This window comes from Gordionus sp. m RMFG-2023, chromosome 3 (assembly GCF_954871325.1).
Source record: "Gordionus sp. m RMFG-2023 chromosome 3, tfGorSpeb1-WG-v2, whole genome shotgun sequence".
Lineage (NCBI taxonomy): Eukaryota > Metazoa > Nematomorpha > Gordioida > Chordodea > Parachordodidae > Gordionus > Gordionus sp. m RMFG-2023.
Window position 1 is genome coordinate 46,535,752 of NC_088777.1, and position 24,021 is coordinate 46,559,772.

Sequence of the window (24,021 nt, forward strand, 5' to 3'; positions counted from 1 at the left end):
AAAATAGCTCCCAAACCGAGTTTAGATGCATCCGCGGCTATACCTATGGGTAAATCAGGATTGAAAAAGTTCAATGTGGGAGAATGACTGATTAAAGTTTTTAATTTTTTATAACATTCTTGATGTTCGGTATCCCAAGACCATTTATCTTTGTTGATTATTTTATATAGTGGATCTACCAGATCCGCAAAACTGTTTAAAAATTTACGGTAATATCTCGCCATGCCTAAGAAAGTAGATAATTCTTCTGAATTTTTTGGTTCCGGCATATCTATAATTTTTATTTTATCATCGTGGGATGTATACCAAGTTTGTCTATATCATGTCCCAAAAGCGTATTTTATCTTGCATGAATAAACATTTGTCGAAATTGGGGGTTAATCCATACTTGATGATCTTTTCGAATACTTTTTTAATGTTCTCCAAATGTATCTCATCGTTATCATCTGTAATTAATAAGTCGTCAATCTAGAATATAACATCTTTTAAATCTCCGAAAACCTGTTCCATAGTCTGTTGGAATATGGCTGAAGATGTTTTCAGTCCGAACGGAAGTCTCGTGAATCTGAATTATCCTTTATGCGTGGATATAGTTAGCAAATCTCTAGAGTCTTTGTTAATAGGAATTTGCAGAAAGGCTTGTTTGAAATCAATTTTACTAAAATTTTTTCCTCCAGTTAACTTGGCAATCAAATTGTTAATTCTAGGTATGGGGTATTTGAAATCTTCAAGCGCTGGGTTAACTATGTCTTCAAAGTCGGCGCATAATCTGAGACTCCCATTGTTTTTAAAAACTGGTGTGAGTGGACTCGCCCATCTAACGTCTTTTACCGGCTCGATGATTTTATTTTCCAGCCAGGTATTTAATACTTTAGTTATAATATCTACTCTAGAATAAGGTACCCTTCTCGGTGGTATAATTTTTGGCTTAGCATTTGACTTTAGTCGTAACCTGACTTGCGTTTTTATAACAGGTTTATTATTTAATTTAGACTTACAATTGGATATTAATTCCGCCAAATCGTTTTTATGATCCGTGTCGATTAAGCCTATAAATCTTTCAAGCATGTTTTTAAAATGTTTTAACCAAGATCTTCCTAATAAAGGCATCTTGTTACTGTTTACTATCAATGCATCTAAAATTTGAGAACTTCCTTCGCATTCTACCTCCAGGCGTGTTGAGCCTATCACTTGTATAGTCTTGCCGTCGTAACCAGATAACTGAATGTTGGACTTCTTAATGTTTTTTATGCCTACTTTCTCAATCATATACTTTGGTGGAATTGTGAATTTCGTGCCCGTATTCACTTGTAGTGAAGTATAGATGTTATTAATTTTGATGTTCACCATGTATGCGTTATCTATAACATTTTGTACTTCGTTTTCTACGTTATTAATATCAATATTTAACAAATTATAATCTTTCTTATCGATTGATATGATTTTGTCGTCTTCGATCTCTTCTATGTCAACTGTATTAATTTTATTTGAATTAGGTACTTGGTGACTAGGATTATGATTCATGTAATTTTTATTGTCACGATCGTAAAATTGTTGATACACGTTAGATCTATTATAATCTCTAAAATTTTAAAACGGTTGTCTGGTATTGTCAAATCTGTTGTGGTTTTTGAAATCATTAAAAGGCTTGTAATTATTATTATGTCCTTTGTTGTTAATATTAAATATATTATTATTGTTATCTCTTGTGTCGTGATTATTGAAAGGAATATAAGAAGTTTCCCATCTATTTTGATCATAAAATCTATCATAGTTTCGTCTTGGAAAATGATAGTTATTTTGGTTGTTGAATCTTATGTTGCCATAATAGTCGAGTCTGCCATGGTTGTCTAAACTGATGGCTGTAATTATTATCATGATATCTGTTGCTCTCACCATATGACATCATCTGGGTGTTGTCATATCTAATATTAATAGGTTTTAGTTCATAAACTTTCTTACCTTATGCTCCCTCCAAATGTTTTAGATAGGAGTGTGTATTTTCTTTGATAACAATCATATGTATAGATGTTTTGATGTCTGTTTCGTCTAATTCTTTGCCGCGCCGACTTTAAAGATACAGTTAACCCAGCGCTTGAAGATTTCAAATACCCCATACCTAGAATTAACGATTTGATCGCCAAGTTAGCTGGAGGAAAAAAAATTAGTAAAATTGATTTCAAACAAGCTTTCCTGCAAATTCCTATTCACAAAGACTTTAGAGATTTGCTAACTATATCCACATACAAAGGATACTTCAGATTCACAAGACTTTCTTTCGGACTGAAAACATCTTCAGCCATATTCCAACAAACTATGGAACAGGTTTTCGGATAGATGTTATATTCTACATTGACGACTTGTTAATTACAAGTGATAACGATGAGATACATTTGGAATACATTAAAAAAGTATTAGAAAAGAGCATCAAGTATGGATTAACCCCCAATTTCGACAAAAGTTTATTCATGCAAGATAAAATACACTTTTTGGGACATGATATAGACAAACTTGGTATACATCCCAACGACGATAAAATAAAAGCAATTATAACCAAAAAATTCAGAAGAATTATCTACTTTCTTAGGCATGGCGAGCTATTACCGTAAATTTTAAAACAGTTTTGCGGATCTGGTAGATCCACTATATAAAATAATCAACAAAGATAAATGGTCTTGGAATACCGAACATCAAGAATGCTATAAAAGATTAAAAACTTTAATCAGTCAACCTCCCACATTGAACTTTTTCAATACTGATTTACCCATAGGTATAGCCGCGGATGCATCTAAACGCGGTTTGGGAGCTATTTTATTTCACTCTTTTGCCTCAAGATCCTTACTTAAATCCGAAAGAAATTACACTAACATTGAACGGGAAGCGTTGGCGATTATTTTTGCGATGAAAAGATTTCAAGAATATCTTATCGGAACAAAATTTATAATCATCACCGATCACAAGCCGTTGATTTATATATTTTCCAAAGGTTTAAAAGAATATTCATCTTTGTCGATGAGGTTGCAGAAGTGGAATATTGCAATGGGAGCTTACGATTTCGAAATACGACATAGAGCGGGTAAACACAACACGGTGTCAGATTGCCATTAACACCTTCAGAAGAAGAAATACACATTATGTATGATATGAAAGAAAATAATGATTTATGGGACGTACCAATTAAAAAATGTTGGAAAAAGAAACTTCTAACGACAGAAAATTAATGGAAATAAGGAACGACATTAGAAACGGTGACACGATAAAAAATAAAACATATAACAATATGGTGACGGAATTATGTATTATGGGAAATTGTCTATTTAAAAAAAAAATCATTGTACCTAAAGTTTTAAGAAAATCACTACAACATTTACACGAAGGACACTTGGGTGCTGGCAAAAATAAACATTTAGCTAAAAATACCTTTGGTGGCCTGGAATTAACAATGACATTGATAACGAAGTAAAAGAATGCAAATCATGTAACTTTTGGACCGATAATCCCATTAATACACAGCATCCTTTGATGTTAACGATGAAGCCATTCGAAAGAATACACATTGATTACGCTGGGCCATTTTTTTACAAGTACTCGTTTCCTATAATCACGCCGGTGAAATCAATAACCTCGGAATTTACAATAAAAGAATTGATGAAAACAATTAGCTTATTTGGTATTCCAGAACAAATAGTTTCTGATAATGGCTCATCAAAAAAAATTTGTAGAGACCATGATATACATCACTTTCAGACTTCAGCTCACCATCAACAGTCAAAAGGGCAAGTTGAAAGGATGGTAAGAACCTTTAAATCACATATGAAGAAGTGCATGGAACAAAATAACATGGACATAGATATCGCTTTGGAGAAATTTTTGTTCAATTACAGAAACACGCCAAACAGTACGACTTGCATTCTACCAAGAAAACTCATGTTCAATCATGATATGAGAACAAATTGGGATTTATTAAAATATAAGGAAGACGACGACAACACTTCGTTCACAGTTGAATATTGGAGAAAAAATTTGGTATAGAAATTTTGGAGTAAACAAGTGAGATGAAGGCATAATAGTTAATAAAGAAAGTAATATGTTATTTCTAATTCAAACGAAAAATGGTATATAAAGGAGGCACTTAGACCAATTTAAGAAAAGATTTACCATTGACGAAGTATCAATTCATGACCCAAATACTTTACCAACGATTACATTTTACAAGGAAAGAAATGTTACTGAACAAGAAAAAGATTGTACAGCCGACGTTACGAGGCCTAGTCGGAATAGAACATTACCCGCACGATATCAAGATTCTATTTTGAACATAAAAGATTCACGTCCAAGAAGAATTTGAGCGTAGTTTGTTTCTTAAGGGGTAAAATGTTGTCTTGTCCAAATTGATCGCTATCTATTAAATAAAAGATTGATTTTTTTTAATATTCTTTATATTAAATTAACTTCAACCTCGCGGACTCGTTTTATAAAATTAACTCAATAATTCGACATAAATTACTTGATAGATTTTGTAAACTATATAAACTTAGAAAATTATTGTACTTACCAGTTAAAAAATATTTTTAAAATAAATTTATTAAATAAAAGTTTTAAATCTTTTTGTAATATCTTATCTTACTCCCTGCCAACCTTAACAAGTCCAATTATACCAGATCAACCTTTTGGCAACTCGAGCCTATTTAAATTTTTTTTCTTGATAAATTTGAATTTGATTTAGTAAGAGTAAGAATTTGTAAAACTGTATTTGTCTCTGAAATTAAAAACATTTTGTCAAATATTATTTTATTTTCGTCAAAATCTTTTTCTTTCTTAAAATTTCTTTTTCTTTCTTTCTTAAAATTTCTTTTTGAACTTTAAAATTAAATTTTTTAAACCGGCATCGAGTGGGAATATATCGTCGTGGCCGAAACTCTAGTTTGGCTCGGCATCGCCAGATGCGCTATATTATTCAGCTTTGAAACGTTTTTAAATTGATTTTTTTTTAAAAAAAAATAATAGGAAACATAGAAACCTGCTGTGATCTGAAGCGAATTATTGAGGGAACAATATTAGTCAAAGATAATGTAATTTATATTTTATTATTTTAATTAGTAAAAAAAATACCTTTTAGCCTAATATTATTTTTTTCTATATTAGAAGCTTCAACTTTTACCAACTGCCGTAGCTTACCGGGAAGCCAATATAAAGCTGCCACCTCCTAAAATACGTTCCTATTTCAAATTAGCGCTCGATGTGAAAGACCAAGAGATCATGGATAGGTTTAGGTCCACTATAAACGATAGAAAGGGACAACCGTGCCCTGAAAAGGAATCGGAAGGTGACAACTCGATAGCTAACGCGGTTAGAATCTTCTGGACTAATGAATTGACCACAATGCTTGAAAAGTTAAACAAATTTTTTTTGCCTATTCTGAACTTAGAAAATAATTTTTTGTCAACCCTTGAGTATGAACCTCAGAGATTTTTAAATTACTACAAATAAAATCTGTCAATATTTTAACTTGATTTTTTGTAAGTAGCTTCCTTTGTGCTAATCTACGTTTCTAGTTTCATGCATTTTACCTGAATGATTTTTTTCAAAAAGTTATGAACATATTTTTGAAGAAAGCATATTTTTTAACTATTTAAAATAAAATATAGTATTTGAGACTTTGTTCTACTATCGACACCCTTTTGCAAAAAATTTATAATTTCTATTTATTTAATACGAATATATTAGAATCAGTTTTTCGCTTGCTGATTTGTAAATTAGAAATTTAACTTTTCATCTATAATTTATTTACCTTTTTATTTGAAATTTGTGACCGAAAAATTTAATATTGTTTGATTTTGCCTACCTTATCGTTTTTAATTGCATACCTTATTGACCATTTATTATTACCTTCATATTATTATAGAATATGAATTACTGCTTTTATATATAAAAACTATATAAGACCACTCTACGAAATGAAGATAGATTCAGTTTTGTCGGGACATCCAGCTTGAGGCATTTTTTATTTTCTATACAGGACAGAAATGTACTTTGCTCCGAGGTGTGTAAAAGAAATCGCCTAATAATTCCCATTTTATTTACACTGAAACGACGTGGCTCATTAACACCACATTATCTGAACACCAGAACTCTCGTTAATAAGGATTGCTGTTTGCTCCCCATTGCTTGAAAGTGGGAGATAGATTTATGGATCTTAGCAGAGTAAAGAAAAGGAAAAAAAGAATGAATGTAAAAAACAAATACATGAAAAGAAGAATTCTTAAAAAATATAATAAGCGTTTATGCTTTCCGAATCGGTATTTATAAAAATTTTACCTTTTTAAAATATTATTTCGGGTATATTTCTATAGTATTTCATATATTCGTTCTTTTCCAAAAAAAATTAAGGAGAATGAATCAATAATATCTAGCTCTTGTTATGTACCATTTTCATAATATCTAAAAAAAATTGTTTTTATGCGCCGAATATAATATCATTTCGCCTACATTTTTTACGTTTTTATCTAAAACTCAGCTGTTGCAAGTGTACGATATGCATGCGAGAGAAACCTTTTATTCGAACGGAAAAGAATGTATTTTCGAAACTGAAAGGAAACGTTTATGTAAGATGTGTGAGAAGCTGTATAGCCTACGGTGACGAAACCAGGATGATAGCGGCGTGTGAAGTTAAACTAGAAAGAACGTAGATGAGCATGATCAGATGGATGTGTGGAGTGTAATCAGAGGGGGAAAAATTGGTATAGTAGCGATTGGAGTTGTGATGAGAAGAAATAGACTGAAATGGTTTGGGCACCTTGAACGTGGGATCAAGACTACGAAGAAGACAAACGAAGACGTGGGTGGATGGGTTAACTGGTGACATAATAACAATGGGTCTTTCATATGACGACGCCCAAGATCGTAAAAAGTTGAGAAGGGTCAGAGGGGTAACTGGCTACCCGGATAAACCTATAAAACCGCCAATAAACGATAAAAAACGAGATACTGGAAAAAGTTTATTCACATCAGTTGTCTGCAATGCACGGCCTAGCCCATCCTTCTAAGAATATTTTTGGGCCGGACCGGGCAAAAAATTGCAGTAGTTATGTCGTGCAAAAAAAAATTTTGCATTATATATTTAATGAATTCTGATATTTCATAGAAGTTATAATCCATAAAGTATAGTGTTGTTAATTTAACCTTTCCCCAAGATTATAAATAGTTGTTTATTTTGGGCCAACAACATCACCTATGCTGAGATAAAACGGATAAAAATATAGCAAAATTACTTAGCTATCAACCTCTAGTATTACTTTACCTTAAAACTCAAGGATTATTAATTTAAATATGATGTTAACAATTAAAAAATTAATAAAATAATGAACTTGCTTACTTCATCAATTATTTCTTTATTTTATATGCAGTAATAATACGATTTGTTGTAACACATTTCCATAATGTGAAAATACATTCTTATATGGTTGAATAACTTTCCGTAATTATTGTAAAAAAATTTTGATATAAATTTAAAAAAAAAAAATTATTGATAATAAAAGTTTTAAAACGTTAATGAAGACTAACATCAAAGTTATGAAAATTTTTCAAAATGTGAAAAATAGAGTTTTTTTTATGTTTAACACACAAGTTTAAGTGGGAAAATGAGAATTTTAAAAAAAAATTCCATAAAAAAAATTTTCTAAGAGTTTTACAATTACTTTTTTAAAAAAAGTAATTATAATTTTTTTTAAAAAATCTAAAGTATTATTTTAATGTTTTAATTTTACTTTTAGTTATCTAAAGATTGGAAATCCGGATATGAAATTAGAATGATTTCTAAATAAATATGAATGAAAATTCGAATTTAGTGTTTTCAATTCATTTTGTTTAGATTTCTTTTATGATATTTGAGTCACCAAAATAAAAAAAAAAGCTATTTATTATTTATTTATTCTATGTAAATAAAATATTATACAATACAAAAATTCGATCTATTAAGGAATGCATCGAATTCCAATTTCAATGAATTTTGTGGTGTGGGAATAAAAATTTGAAAAATTACATGTAAAATAACTTCTCAAAATACGCTTAACAGTAGTAATAATTTCTATTCGTTTAATTGGTTTGGGGTACTTTTGATCGGTATAGATTTTTAAGAACTCCGAAAAAATTTCGATCGGATTTAATTGTGGCTAATAGGGTGGTAAAAATATATTTGGAATATTTTCACTAATTATCCTTGCTCGATAAATAGGAGCATTATTCATTATAAGCAATGAATTCAATGGTAATTTCATTGAGATATATTTTGAATTTTATGGCAGTGAAAGCCCCATCTATAATTGTGGCATTTTTCAATCCACTTATTCCTATTGTGCATAGGACTGATATATTATTTTCTTTGGAAGGAGGTAACTTAACAGATGGCCTTTTTCCCATGGGTGCTCACCCATAGTGCGAAATAATATGGATATTAAACCCTATCTCGTGCAGGAAGAATACATTTTTAGATGAAATACATCTTGTCACAATATTCCTTACGAATTTGAATTACATCAGCGTTTCCCCTATCGGATTCTTTTCCAACCCCTTTCTGGCTCCAACTCATATATGTTTTGATATAGACGACTAGCTAGATGTGGCGGTAAGTGTTCTATTATATTTTTGATGGTATAGCCGTTATTATTACCATCAGCTATATTCGATTGAAGTTCTGTGTTGTCTTTTTTTTCGACCTCGTTGTTTTATTATATAATCAGATAAAGGGTCGTCATAATATTCAGGGAAGTTTCCCGTTTGAAACGATAAACTGAATCAATGGATTGATTTAGATCATGGGTAATTATCTTTACTTTAAATGTTAAATTTTACTATCATTTGAATCTCCAATTTCAGGTTTGTTAATATAATATTCGATTATTTACTAACTTTATTTACATATTTTTTGATACATCTAATGAAACTTCATATTCTCTCGGGGGGTTATCTGAATTAACAAATGGACCAAAGTTATTCACCTATCCCATCAAATTATCTTAGATGTCTAACTGACATTACAAACCGATGTCAATATTCAAATATTCACGAGAAACCAAATTTTTATTCGTTTGCCGAAAAAAATGGTATAATTGGAATGATGAAAAATGAAACTGACTAAAATATGGCTGAGCAAACCAATTGATGATCAGCCCAATATATTCATCTTGGACGAGACAGGGTTTAATACGCATATTATTTCGCACTATGTGGGCCTTGGGAAAAAGGCCATCTGTTAAGTTATCTCTCCATAGGGAAAAATATATCAGACTTATGCACAATAGGAATAAGTGAATAAATGTCACAATTATAGATGGGACTTTCACTGCCATAAAATTCAAAATATACCTCGATGAATTATATACAATTTTACCAGCGAATTCATTGCTTATAATAGATAATGCTTCTATTCATCGAGCAATGATAATTAGTGAAAATTATCCAAATATCATATTTTAACCACCCTAGCAGCAATTAAATCCTATCATATTCTCCTAAACCAATTAACCTAATAGAAGTTATTGCTATTGTTACTAGTATTTTGAGCAGTTATTTTACATATAATTTTTTAAATTTTTATTCTCACACCACAAAATTCATTGAAAATGGAATTCGATGCATTCCTTAAGATGATTGAATTTATAATTGATTTGTATTGTATAATATTTTATATAAGTAGAATAAATAATTAATAAATGGTTTTTTTTATTTTGGTGTTTCAAATTGATAATAAAAGAAATATAAACAAATAAGAATGAACTGAAACCCATAACTTATAATTTCATATCCTGATATTCTTTAGATAACTAAAAGTAAAATTAAAACATTGAAATAATACTTTAGATTTTAAAATAAAATTATAATGTATTTTTTTAAAAAAAACAGTTATTATAAAAACCTTATAATTTTTTTTTTATGGAATATTTTTTAAAATTCTCATTTTCCCCCTTAAACCTGTCCTAAACAAAAAAAAACTGTATTCGAACTTTCCACATATTGAAAAATGTTCATAACTTTGACGTTATTCAATTTTTAAACTTTTATTATAATTTAAAAAAAAAATTATATATAAATATTTTTTACAATAATTACGTTATTTAACCATATAAGAATGTTTCACACACGGAAATGTGTTACAACAAATTATTATAAGATTTATATTTTACTGATCTTTTATTTATAATTTTATATTTTCTGTTTTTATTTTATATTGCGGCTAGTTATCTTAATGGAAAAGTTATATATTAACCTTTTTGTGGTTAAATAATAATATATACTTAATTGATTTAATGTATTATATTTTCTTGTTGTCAAATGTTTTTTTATATACAATTATCTTTTACCGAAATATATAACTATTATTTTATTACTTAAATAAATACTTAACTCTATCCTTAAAATCCCTACAACACAAGTTTAAAATTATTTTTAAAAAGATATGGCAGAACCGAGTATTATAATCAAACGATAAAAACTCTAGACTAATTTTATTCGAAATTTTTTTTTGATAGACAATTTCGAGTTAACATTCTTCTTAAATTTATATTTCTAGAAGGGTTTCCTTTCATATATAAATAGTTAGTCCATAATAATATAATTATACCGTAATTATTCCAATTATTAATTTACCTTGTTAAAAATAATTTTTATATACTATTTATTATAAACAGAGAATCAAAAACTGTTGCCCAGTCTCCTCAAATTAAATCTCATCATAAAAGATTAAAAAGTAATGGGGATACTCAAAGCCAGTCATGTAGATTCGATATCAAAATACCCTCCTCGTCTATTCGAATACTTTCCGAAGATTTTATCATTCTTAATCCTGATCAAATTCTAACTACTCACGGCTTTTCGCTCAATTTAACGCTTTCTTGGGATAATAAAGTTACAATATTTTAAATTATTATATCGGAATTAAGCATTTCGATATTGGTCACTTCTTAAAAAAAATTTGAGAAAATATTATTCTACAAATTATTCTTTTTTTTAAAAAATTTATTTTAATAATACCATCACTTTTTTTTCAATGTATTTAACGGTTTTCATGATTAATTTATGATTATTTTGACATAATAGCAAACACTAATATTTTTTTTTATTCTATTAATTTAGGACGAAATACGTGGAATGAAAATATTGAAATGTTTGCAAAATATATATTCGACATAAATATGTAATAACATTATGTGTAGTGTAATAAAAATGAATGATGACTTATTTTTTTTATATCTTTCTCCCCCTAATTAAATAGCGTATTTATTAAATTTGAATACCGAACGGTATTTATTGATTTTAAAGTAATGATGATAAATCGATAATATACATTTATTAAATTAAATTAACTGGTTCACAAATGTTTTAATGGTTCTACTAGGATTTCTTTTCTTATATTTTGATTTAGTTGATACGGAATCCAATGTGACATAATGGATGACACGTTAAAGCATATTTAGTTAAATTTTCCCTCGATCCAGAACCTGGGCAATTACTATGAAAATTTTCGCAAGGTGGGACCTTAATATTTAAATAAAAATTATCATAGCTAGGACCGTTTGACGAAATACCTTATAAGCCTGCTGCATTATTGATTTAAATTGCGATTTAATCAAATACCAGTATTTTGATAAGAGAGGTAATGGTTTAAATTAACATATCATCGCATATCATAATTTTTGGATAATTTGTTCTCTCTGTAACGTTTGTAATGACCATCTAGATAACTCAAGGTTAAGTAACTAATCTTAGGCTGGTTTAATATGTTGGCCGAGTAAAATATGGCATCCCTGCTTTCGGCTGCTAGTGTTATAATATTCATTTGGATGCACTAATTTTGAAAAAAAGACAACAAATACTTTCTAAATTTGTTAATTTATCTAGGTGTACTTATACCTGCTACCAGTATCTTTTACATTTTATTCACTCAATTATAATTTAATTTCTAATTTATTTATATTTCTTAATTAATATTTTGTTTACCTATTTTCGCTATATATGGAATGGATGTGTGCCCCTTATCTTCAACTTGATTTTCATTCTCTGCACTTTTATCATGTTCTATAAGTTTCAAATGTCAAATTAAAAATTGCAATTATCTAATACTATTAAATGTAATATAAGATTTAGAAATCTCTGATTAAGAAGTGTCGCTAATATCCATTGTTCAAAATATTTTTGAATGGCAGATTCCCTGAGCAATGAGTTGGGTGAAGGTTCGATCACGATCATTCCATCCGGATTTTCAAGGGCGAACTTGAGGAGCCGACTCTTAGTTATGGGGCTTTGATTATGGTGAAGGTTGAATCTATTAATGGGTAAAAAAAAACTTAAATAAAAATCGAAAAAATATGACGTGATTGAAATGGAAATTCATATGACTATTTCGGAGAATGGAAAATGCAATTTTTATGAGATGGGACAGGAATTGATTTGAGAAATAAACTATATTAACAATGTTAAAACTAAGAGTGCCTAAATCAATGAGAAAATAACTATTATGAAATAAAATTCATTTCTAAAATACGTCAAGACCATCGACGCCGCCTTATGCGGAAACTGATACAGCGAGCCGATTAAGGCTGCCAATAAACAATATTTAAAAAACCGTTTCACCGATTGAGACTTCGGCGCGTAGGTCTAATCATATTAAACATTAAAACAAAGGCCAATAAAAAGTATGCTGTTTATAAGAGTGGAAAATAAAATAATCAACTACAATGATGACAGGTTTTAAATGTTTACTAAATTTTATTGGCGCCGACTCCACGGGAGTGACAGGATTCTCGACCCATTGAAATATTCTATGAAATAGATATTATAGGTTCTCCCGTGGATGACAACCTCATTAATCTATTAAGATTACTTCCCTTAAAAAATTTAATATTCCATCCACCCTCGAATCGTGGGTCTCTTAAACAAAAACTCCACGCCCTGATGATATATCTTTCATTCCCTGGACTAATGGTCTTCCGCTTACTTGGGAATATACCTGTGTCGATGCAGCAAAGTCCAACTTCTCATTTTCTGCCATTGGAAAAGTAGAAATTCTTTAAAAAAACGAATACGCTGGCATCACCAACTCTGTGTTCATACTAATCGTTACCAATTCCCTAAACATGTTTGATAGTGGAACTCTCAATTTCATTAAAATCATACGAAAAAAAAGAAACAGATCTCAGAGGACCCCAATAAATAATTTTACCTTAGTCTGCGGTCCGATTATGCCTTCACTCTTCAATAGGATGATATGTACCTTTTTCCAATATTTTTTTTCTCAGTTCATTTTTATGTTTAGATGTTATACTTATATTTTTTTATAATTCAATAGTGAATATAAATAAATGTGTGTTTTAATTTAAATTTATATTTAACCTAATATATTTTTAAACACTTAATATACATAACGCATATTAAGAATTTAATATATTTAATAATTATAAAATGTACAATATTTAATCATGCTTTAGTTAACATACAAAGAAATATTTTAATTTAAAATAAATTAAAGATAAGTTTAAAAATTATATATTTAATCAAATAATTTTAAGCAGTAAATATATTTATATAACTTGGTGTAAATTTATATTTAGCTCCAAAATTATTTAAATAATTTATATCGTTTAAATTCCAGCAAATATTCAAAATTAAATTAATTATCTATAACTAGAGGAATAAATTAGATTTATCCACTTCTCGTCAAATCGGTGAAAATGACTCTTCGCCCGTTAAAGAAATATAAATTGATTAAAAAGAAGAAGAATAAATTTACTAGACATCAATGTGATCGTTTTAAAAGAGTTAAAGTAAAGTCCATATATATATATATGTCCTATATCTAATTCTTAAGCCAAACTGGCGTAGACCAAAAGGTATTGATAATCCTGTACGTAGGCGATTTAAGGGTCAGAAACTTATGCCAAAGATTGGATATGGAAGTGATAAAAAGACTAAACATATATTGCCGAATGGTTTTCGAAAAGTTCTAGTTCATAATACAAGAGTAATTTATTAATTACATTTTATATATTTTTATAATATTAGGAGTTAGAAGTATTGATGATGCATAATAAAAGATTTTGTGCTGAAATTGCACATTCAGTTTCAGCTCCAAAACGTAAATTAATTGTTGAAAGAGCCCAGCAACTAGCCATTAAAGTCACTAATGAACATGCTCGATTACGTTCACAAGAGACTACTGCTAATATATAATTTATTCACATTTTATATTAATAAAGTTTTGATTTCAATTAGACGTCTATATTTTTTATTATTAAGTATATTAGTAAGTGTTGATTTGGAACCTTTTCATTTTAAATTGTTTACTGAAGGCAATTTTAAATTTGAAAAACTTGTATTCATTTTTATATAGATTTTTCATATAAATTAATGAATTCACAAAATTTATTGACAAAAATTCTGTAGGGCAAAGGTGTACATGTCTTAAAATAATAATAAAATTTAGATGTCACCTTCAATAAAAGAATATAAAGTTGAAAAATCATTGATTTCCATTTGATCACATATATATGAATTTTAATCTACTTAACTAGTAAAATTTTTCTAGAAATAAATTTAATACTTAACACTATCAGGTAGGATAATATGTATTGCAAACCATTTCAAAAATATTAAATTAAAATTTTCATTGCAACTACCAAATTTTAGATCTAAATAATGTATTTTTTTAACCATTCCAATTTACTACATAAGAAATATAATATTTATTTTTGAAAGAGTGATAAACACAATGTGGAAATTAGTCTACTTTTCTACTTAATAAAACTATTAATATTTGATAATCATCTATGAATCAATATTATGACAATAAAGGTTAATTCATCATTGTGAAAAGCATAAATAAATTAAGTTTTACCTCAATGCATATTCTATTTTCTTTGGCTGCATGAATAAAACTTATGGGAACAATGATTGAAAAATTCATATCAAATTGCTAATGATTTCAATTTAAAATTTATGAAATGATTAATTATATTTTATATAATTTATGTATAAAATTTTAAAGCTCTAGTTCAAATAGGCTTTTATTATAATATGTGTATGATATGCCTTTGGACTAAATTATTATCAGGGAATTAAGTTGAATTGTTAAAGTCAACAACAAACTTCATCAAGGTGTTTATATTGATTTGGGACTTTTAGATATGAATTTTAAATGGCTTGATCTCAACAAAATTTATAATCAGGCAGTGGCGTAGCCAGGATTGATCCATGGGGGGGGGGGGGGGTTTGAAAAAAGTTTTGGGGCTTCGCCCCAAACCCCTTATCAAAATTTGCCAAAATTTTGTGTATTATACCCAGACCAGCATAAATATTAAAAAATATTAGAATTAAAATTTTTGCCAAATTTATAATTAATAAGCGACTGAAAGCATTATTTTGAAAATGTTATCAATGTTTAGTAAATTGTATATTAATTCAATCTATTCGATGTAAAAAAAATTTGCCTCCCCCAAACCTTCCAATTTTATGATCAACTCGTTAAAAATAATTATTTTAGATTAAATTTGTTGCATATAACAATATTTTGCAGAGATTTTATTTATTATTAACTTTATTTATTTAACTATGTATTTATTTTAATAATATCATAAAACAATAATTATTTTAATTAAATTTTTGACATATAACAATATTTTGCTAGAGATTTTATTTATTATTGAAGCTTTATTTATTTAACTATGTATTTATTTTAATAATATACTAAAGAAATAAATTTCAAAATATATAAATTGTTATACAGATTATGTATATTAAAAATTGAATGTAAATAACTATTTTAAAAAAATAAAATTGCAATAAAATATGTAATTCTTGCTAAAAAAATACAATTTAACAATTTTATTTAGTATAAACCCTTTATTTAACTATGTGTTTATTTTATATACAAAAAATAAATTTCAAAATTAGAAATTTTATACAGATTACTATTTTAAAAGTATATAGACATTGATGAGTCATTTTTTTGTATAGTAAAATCCTTATAATCTTTTTTGTTCAAAAAGTCTATGTAAAAATTAGAATTTCATCTAGTCTATTCATGATTAAGTTGTCATAATTTGAATTTTTTATTAAACTTAATATTATAATTTATTTGAAAATCAATCATATTTTCAATTTTTTAGTTTTTAAAAAAATAAATATCACTTCAATTATGTAATAGGAATAGGTATATATATATATATATATGGTGAATTCCATATCAAATTAACAAAAAAAAGTCGATTCATAAAAACAAATATGATGAACATTATATTAATATCGAAAACCGGAAATGACCATAGAAAAAAAAGGTATTTTTTTCCAGAGTTGTTAAAGTAGCGAAGTAGTGCGCTACTTTTAAAAAATATAATGAATGTAAGTATAAACATGAAAATTTAAATATGATATAATTAATTATAATTTTTATTATTTAATTTTGAAATTTAAATATATTTTTAATTTATATTTTCAATCTGTGTTAATAATCAAAAATGGCATCGCCCATGGATATCCAAATCCTTGAAAGTGATTCAGACATGGAAGATTCAATGGTAGAAAATGTAGTTAATAGCTCTAATAACGATTTCCCATTCCCTAGATTTGAAAAATTTTTTAAAATAAATATTAAAACAAAATCTGGATTCAAATTCCTGTGCTTAAAATGTAAAAAAAATATATCATCAAATCAATCGAGTAGCTAAATGCAACATCTTGAAGAATTTAGAAGGATTGAATGATTTAGAACCGTTGTCAAATAAAGAAAGGTTACTACTAAAATGATACTAAATCAGACTAATATCCTCAATTATATATACCTTTCTATAATATTCGTCAAATAAAAAAAGTTAGAACTAAAATGATACTAAATCTTTATTAAATAATAAGATAAAAAAATAAATTAATATAAATTAAAATTAAAGATTAAAAAAATTAAGTTCGTAAAATCATAATTTTATCCTTTATTCAAAATTATAACATTATCAAATTAACAAAATTATAAAAGTAAAAATAATAAAATCAAATATAAAAAGTTAATAATTATAAAAAGATCATCTTGTATGGTAAAAATTGGCCTTTTTATACTTTTTTTTCAATCTTCTTTATAACTAATATTCATAACTATTCAAATATAATATTTTTATCACGCGTTATAATAATAAATCCAAAAGAATTCTTTATGCAAATTAAATATAAAGTACAAATTTAACTAATCTAAAATTTACAACACCTCCCTACTTAAATTAGACCCAACATTCCGCGAATAATCAATCTTCTTTCGATCTCGACTTATTCTTCTTAATCTTTGTTGCCTTCTAAGTTCTAACGAAGGCTGACTCTTGTCTAGTATTCTTAGTTTCGAACGACCGTTTGTATCCGATTGTTGCTTGAATTTTTTGAATTCTATCTTCTGTCGTCGCTTGTCACCCTGTGCAACGATCAGTTTTTTATCTCTGTAGGCCACTGACGAACTTGATATACGCCTGTCATCCACTATCCACGATTGACGAACGATTATCGATGACATCTAGTTTCTTTTTCATCTCTTGTTTTTTTGCTAATCTGTCTTAATTTTTTTACAATTTATCGTAGCTTGTTTTCTATCATTATCTTGTAATCCACGATTAGCTCTTTATCTCGATAAACAATTGATTGGTCTGCGATAAACGATTGTTTTCACGAATTCTTGTTCCTATGATTGTCGATTTTCGTATCTTAGACTAAAGTCTCGGTAATAATTGGCTATATTGGTCAACGATTAACGATTGTAGCATAACGTCTTGACCACTTGTTCTACCTAGTCGCTTGTCCAGATATCCACGTTGTCTTAAGATCTCTTATACGATAATGATTTCTTGTATCTTTTGATCCAAAATAAAAAAATCCAATCTCTAATTGAGCTCGATTGCGGCATAAATTTCCTAATGACGAAAAGCCGTTTCTCTTTATGAAGATTTTGGTTAATCAACAACCTGATATTTTGCTAAATATTATCAACTTAAATAACAGTTAACCGTATATCTTTAATAAAAATTTATAACGAATTTCTTTTAGCTACATCGATCACTTGTACGTATAACTATCTCTTGTGACGAATTCCTTTTAATTAAACGACTAATTCTATTCTTTTTCGAATTACGACCATTGATATTGACACCATGTTTCATTGACCTAATTCTTTGTCTTTGTGTCGATCGTCATTTCATACATCCCCTTCCCCCTTTATTTAGAATCTCCTTTCAGAGTTAATTAGACTGAATTATTGTAAAGGGCCGGTCCCTCCGCTCTCCAGTACCAATGTAACATCCAGATGTTTTTCTAAGGATTGAGTGATTAAAACTGTTGTCAAATAAAGAAAGGTTAGAACTAAAATGATACTAAATCAGACTAATATCCTCAATTATATATACCTTTCTATAATATTCGTCAAATAAGAAAAGTTAGAACTAAAATGATACTAAATCTTTATTAAATAATAAGATAAAAACATAATAAAAATAAATTAATATAAATTAAAATTAAAAATTAAAGATTAAAATTAAAATTAAGTTCGTAAAATCATAATTTTATCCTTTATTCAAAATTATAACATTATCAAATTAACAAAATTATAAAAGTAAAAATAATAAAAAAGATTAATAAAAAAAAATAAAATAAAATACAAAATGTTAATAATTATTAAAAGATCATCTTGTATGGTAAAAATTGGCCTTTTTATACTTTTTTTTCAATCTTCTTTACAACTAATATTCATAACTATTCAAATATAATATTTTTATCACGCGTTATAATAATAAATCCCAAAGAATTCTTTATGCAAATTAAATATAAAGTACAAATTTAACTAATCTAAAATTTACAACAGCTATAACCTGAAGAAACACCTAATGGTAAATTGTTATTTTACATTATAATATTATTTATTTTATTAGACTGTTCACGCCAATTGCTATAAGGAAATAGAGAAACATATAAAAAAAATTGGTATAAGAGAATCTTCATTCAAAAAGACAAATACTATCCAAACCAAATTAACTGATAATAAACATGCCAATATTTCACAAAAATTGGCTGATAAAGTAATTGTTGATTTTATTATTGACACAGTTCAGTCATTGTCCTTGGTTGATAATCCATCATTTACTATGATGATTAAAACTTTATCCCCTGGCACAACAGTTTTATGTCGCCAGACACTTATGAATAAAATAGCCGACAACTTCAAAGTGATGAAAGATGCTCTAATAGTAGAGTTATCAGATATATCTTATGTATGTACACCGGCAGATAGTTGGACACATAACAGAAGGTAAAAACTTATTTATATTTATAAATTGATCTGATTAAATATTTTTAGAGCTTCCTTGCCCTCAAGTGCTAGTGTCGAGAGATTATTTAGTAAAGCAAAGCTTATACTTTCTGATCGTCGCTCTAGACTTGGGGATGATAATATTGAAATGATATTATTATTAAAATGCAACAAATTAAATAAATATTTATTTATATTGCTTATTTTTATAATCTAAACTAACTATATTTTTATACTTATAAATGTTGATTTTTATATATTATTTATTATATATTTACATTATAAGAAAAAAAAAAAAAAAATTTGTTTCATTTGTTTCTAAAATTTTTTTTAAAAAGTAGCTTAAAGTGCTACTTTTTTGACAAATAGCGATTTTAAAATAGCGTTTAACAACTCTGTTTTTTTCTATAGATAGATATCACACTGCTTTATATTTGTGCAAAATCCTAGAATGGGATAAAATAGGGTTTAGGAGTTATCACTCTTTATATGGCTAAAATTGAACAAATTTAACATTAATACCATCATATTTTAATTTAATGAATAGTTATGAAATAATGTTAATTTAAAAATTATGTCTAAATGATAGGCCCTTACCTTTTTTTTATCTTTATAAAAAAATTCTGAGAGGTGGCTGGGATAATGAGCTGTTAAAAACTTTAGTTAAATTTTATCTTGAAATTGAAATTACTTGACAAAATAATTTTATTTAGCATAAAATAATCTACCAAAATTGAAATTCAACAATAAATTTTCCCCCCATATGTTCAAAATTAAAAGAAAGGCTTAATATATTATTTGACGAGAATTCTATAGATTATAAAACATTCAAACAATGGATAGCAGTTGATCGAACTACCCTCGAAACACTGACAAAATCCGTTGACGAATTTGTAGATTATTTAATTGAATAATTAAACATTTAATTCCTCATTTGTTTATAGCTTCACGATAATCATTAATTCGAAACTTTTTAAAATTCAATTTAAATGTTGGCTAATTCTTAGATATTGCAGACTTTTCAGAAAACTATGCATCAGTAGTGCAGAACCATGCACAAGGATTTAATCAGACCAATAATCAAGCAACTATCAACCCTTTTATAATTTATTAACGTTGAGAACAACATAATAAAACATGTAAATTTAGTGATTATATCAGATTGTTTAAAGGACAACGCATGTGCATTTTATTTATTTTAAAAATTGATCGTATTGAAGGAAAGATTTGATAGCGTGGCTAAAATTTATTATTTTTCTGAAGGAGCAGTAACCAATATAAAAATAAAAGATTTCATTAATCTCTACAATCATGAAAATGATGTTGGGATAAAGGCTGAGCGACAATTTTTGAAACCGCACAAGGTAAAAGTCCATGCGACATTTTGGGGGCCGTTACTGAACGGTTAGCAGCTCGAGTAAGCTTGTAACGTCCATAAGAACATCACTAATTGACAACAATAGATTTATTACTATGCAAGAAATAATATCTATGGGGTAAATTATATATTTGTAAGCAATAATGAATATATGAAGAGAGAAAGTCATCTTGAAAGGAGATTTTTGAGAGCAAGGAGAATTTCTGGAACACAAAGTTCCAAGCTTTTATTCCCCTAGACGAAAACAAAAGTCATAATTTATTAAAATTCCTTGGATGATTATAATATATGATATATTTTTATTATAAATTTTTGATTGTATTATATGTAATGCAATTTGAGGCAAATAAAGTTATAAATATGTTTAGAATTATTTTGTCAAGTAACTTCGAGACAAAATTTAACAAAAGTGTTAAAAAGGCTCATTATTCCAGCCACTTCTCAAAATTTTTTATAAAGATAAAAAAAAAGTTAGGACCTGTCACCCTTTTTTCTCTATGGCCATTTCCGGTTTTACACATCCGGTTTTCGATATAAATAAAATGTCCTTCATATTTATTTTTATGTCATTTTAAAGAACTTTTATTAAGCTATAAAATAAAATTTAAATTATTTTTCTAACTTAATTATTTCTCGAGATATTTGAAAATAAATGAGGTGCATTTTGTCAAAAATGTACCATTTTTCCGCGCTTTAAACAGCCAAACAGTGTTGGAAGGTAAAATTTCATTTTTTTCTTAGTTATAATATATACTACCAGCATACAAAATTTAAGAAAAATTGAAGGGGGTCGGGTTGAAACCTTGGTTGATTTGATATGGAATTCACCATATATATATATTCTTAGATATTAATAAACTTTGAATAAGTTATATTTTCACCACATTTTATCGAATCTAATCCGAAAATTTAATAATATTAGCTGATATCCGACATTTAAAAATCGGTGAGCTCATAAAAATATCAGTACATCCCTAATATTCATCTTAGATTTTATTTTTTTTATTCTTTTGCCTGATGAAATATTTCAATTATAAAATGTATTTAAAAGATAAGAAAAGTTAGATGGATGAATATTTGCTATTAATTTTTAAATAAACATTCCTTATCCTAGATCAGCTTAATTCTTAATAGCCGGCTATTTAATCGTCTTTTAAGTACCGGCTAAATAACCAAAAAAGTAAAAGAAATTTTTTAAAAAAAATCGAGAGTAAGTTCAAATTTTTTTTCTCTTCTTTCTTTCTTTCTTTCTTTCTTTCTTTCTTTCTTTCTTTCTTTCTTTCTTTCTTTCTTTCTTTCTTTCTTTCTTTCTTTCTTTCTTTCTTTCTTTCTTTCTTTCTTTCTTTCTGTAAAATAGCAATGCCATTAAAAAAACTAAAATACGGTTTCTTTAGCCTATACTAATAACCAACTAAGTATCCAAATTAAGCCGATGACGGGCCTCTTTCTGAATATTAAAATTTATTGCATGACATAAAATAGAATTAAATAAATATCTTAGATTTCTTCCCTATATGCTTTTTTAAAAAGTTGGTGCCACAGTGGGCTAAGTTTGGATTTTAAAAATTTTACTATCTATCTGGTGGTAGGCTCAAAAATATTTGATTATGCAGGCCTCTAATTACCATGATCGAATTTGAAACTAAGTGATTTTCAGACGGAACAACCAGTTTGGATAGTAAAATGACAATTGTTAAAAGACACTTTTCGAGTTGATCTAGTTATGGATACATCTAATAATGTATCTTAACATAGATAAATTTTTTTAAATTATACCTATTTACATGGCTTGCCTTTGTTTCCGAACTGAAACTCACATTATTCACAAAATATGTAAACAACATTTTTATATTTTGTTCTCAATTCGAACATAAAAAATAGGTCAATGCCCCTATTTTTATCGTTCCTTCGAATAAATTCTCATTTAAAACGAGAATTTATTTTTTTTAAATTATTTTACATTAAACTTGTAAATTATTTGTTAAGGTAAGTGGAATATTTATAAAATTATTTTAAAAAATTCTAAATGAATTTATTTGTTGAAATAAACTTTGTGCAACAATAGTATTGTTCTTAGTAATTAGTGGGCATCATGGCTAAACAGGGATTTATTTCTTTCTTTAAATGAGAAAAATATCCCACCCAATCTTGAAGTGATATCTATTATGAATAAATAATTTTACAATTGAAAACATTAAATTTAAATCAACACTAATGTTTAAAAAAAAAAATTAAACCACTGTAAATTATGTTCACACGATAAAGAATAAAATTTTCTTGTCACATTAATTTTCTTATATAATTAGAAAATATTTTTAAAAAATTTGGGGATAGGGTGGGATATAAGGCTTTTGAGCTGATACATAAATCCATTTATCAAATAATATTCGTGACACCCTACTCGCCCTCTAATTTATTTATCATTGGAGATGATGAGCTCGGGTTAGAAAAGCCTGATGACGACAAACAGGGTTTCGCGCGTTATTTATTGACTATGCCCTTTTGATAATAGTAAATACAATATAGTAGTGTTGTTAAACGGCTCGTTTTGAGCCTATTTTTAAAAACGGCTAACTCAATATTTCATACAGAAAAATATTACGCAAGTCTGAAGAATTTGCTCATAGAAGGAATAAAGGTTTAGATTAGACATATTTTATCAAAATCTCGTGGCTTAAGAAACATTTTTCTGGCTAAAATATTAAGTTAGCCGTTTTGAAAAATCGCCTCAAAACGAACCGTTTAACAACACTACATTATAGTTCTACTACATTTGATTTATATGTATATAAATAAGTTATTTTTAATTGTATAAATAAGTTATATTTATTATATTAAATAAATATATTAGTATTCGAATTTTTAACATGGCTGGGTGGATAGGGGATTAAAAAATATTTTTAAAAGAACAAAAGGGAGGGATTTTGATATATATGTCGTATGGGTCTCTTGATTTTAAATCCTTTACCGAGGGCGATTTAAAATATTTTAAAATCCGATTTAACCGGATATGTATTCTAGCATGTGTAGAGTATTTACCCTATAAATTTCAGCCACAGACATTTTAGTATTTTTTAATTTTATGAAAAATCCATATAAAAATTAATATAAATTAGAAGTAGTTCTTAATTTCATGGCAAAATTGCCTGAAATTCATAGAGTAAATACTCTGCACATGCTACTGGTTAAATCGTATTTTAAAATTTTTTAAATCGCCCTCGGTAAAGGATTCTAAATCACCAGATTCCGAATCTCCACGACATATATATTAATTTTTTATTTAAAAGCATTTTATATGATTAACTAAAAATACGATAAAATA

General features: G+C 27.5%; 1 protein-coding gene across 1 annotated transcript in view; it reads left to right on the forward strand.

Annotated features, from left to right (window-relative positions):
• The window catches only part of LOC135925638 (integrator complex subunit 11-like), a 28,574-nt gene extending 16,251 nt beyond the window's left edge, over window positions 1-12,323 (forward strand). The window contains exons 15-19 of the mRNA XM_065461017.1: window positions 5,008-5,072; window positions 5,146-5,393; window positions 10,686-10,902; window positions 11,131-11,161; window positions 12,201-12,323. Coding sequence (XP_065317089.1) covers window positions 5,008-5,072; window positions 5,146-5,393; window positions 10,686-10,902; window positions 11,131-11,161; window positions 12,201-12,301 — 662 coding nt within the window. The 3' untranslated portion in view covers window positions 12,302-12,323. The remainder of the gene's footprint in view (window positions 1-5,007; window positions 5,073-5,145; window positions 5,394-10,685; window positions 10,903-11,130; window positions 11,162-12,200) is intronic.
• Window positions 12,324-24,021: the final 11,698 nt, after the last annotated feature.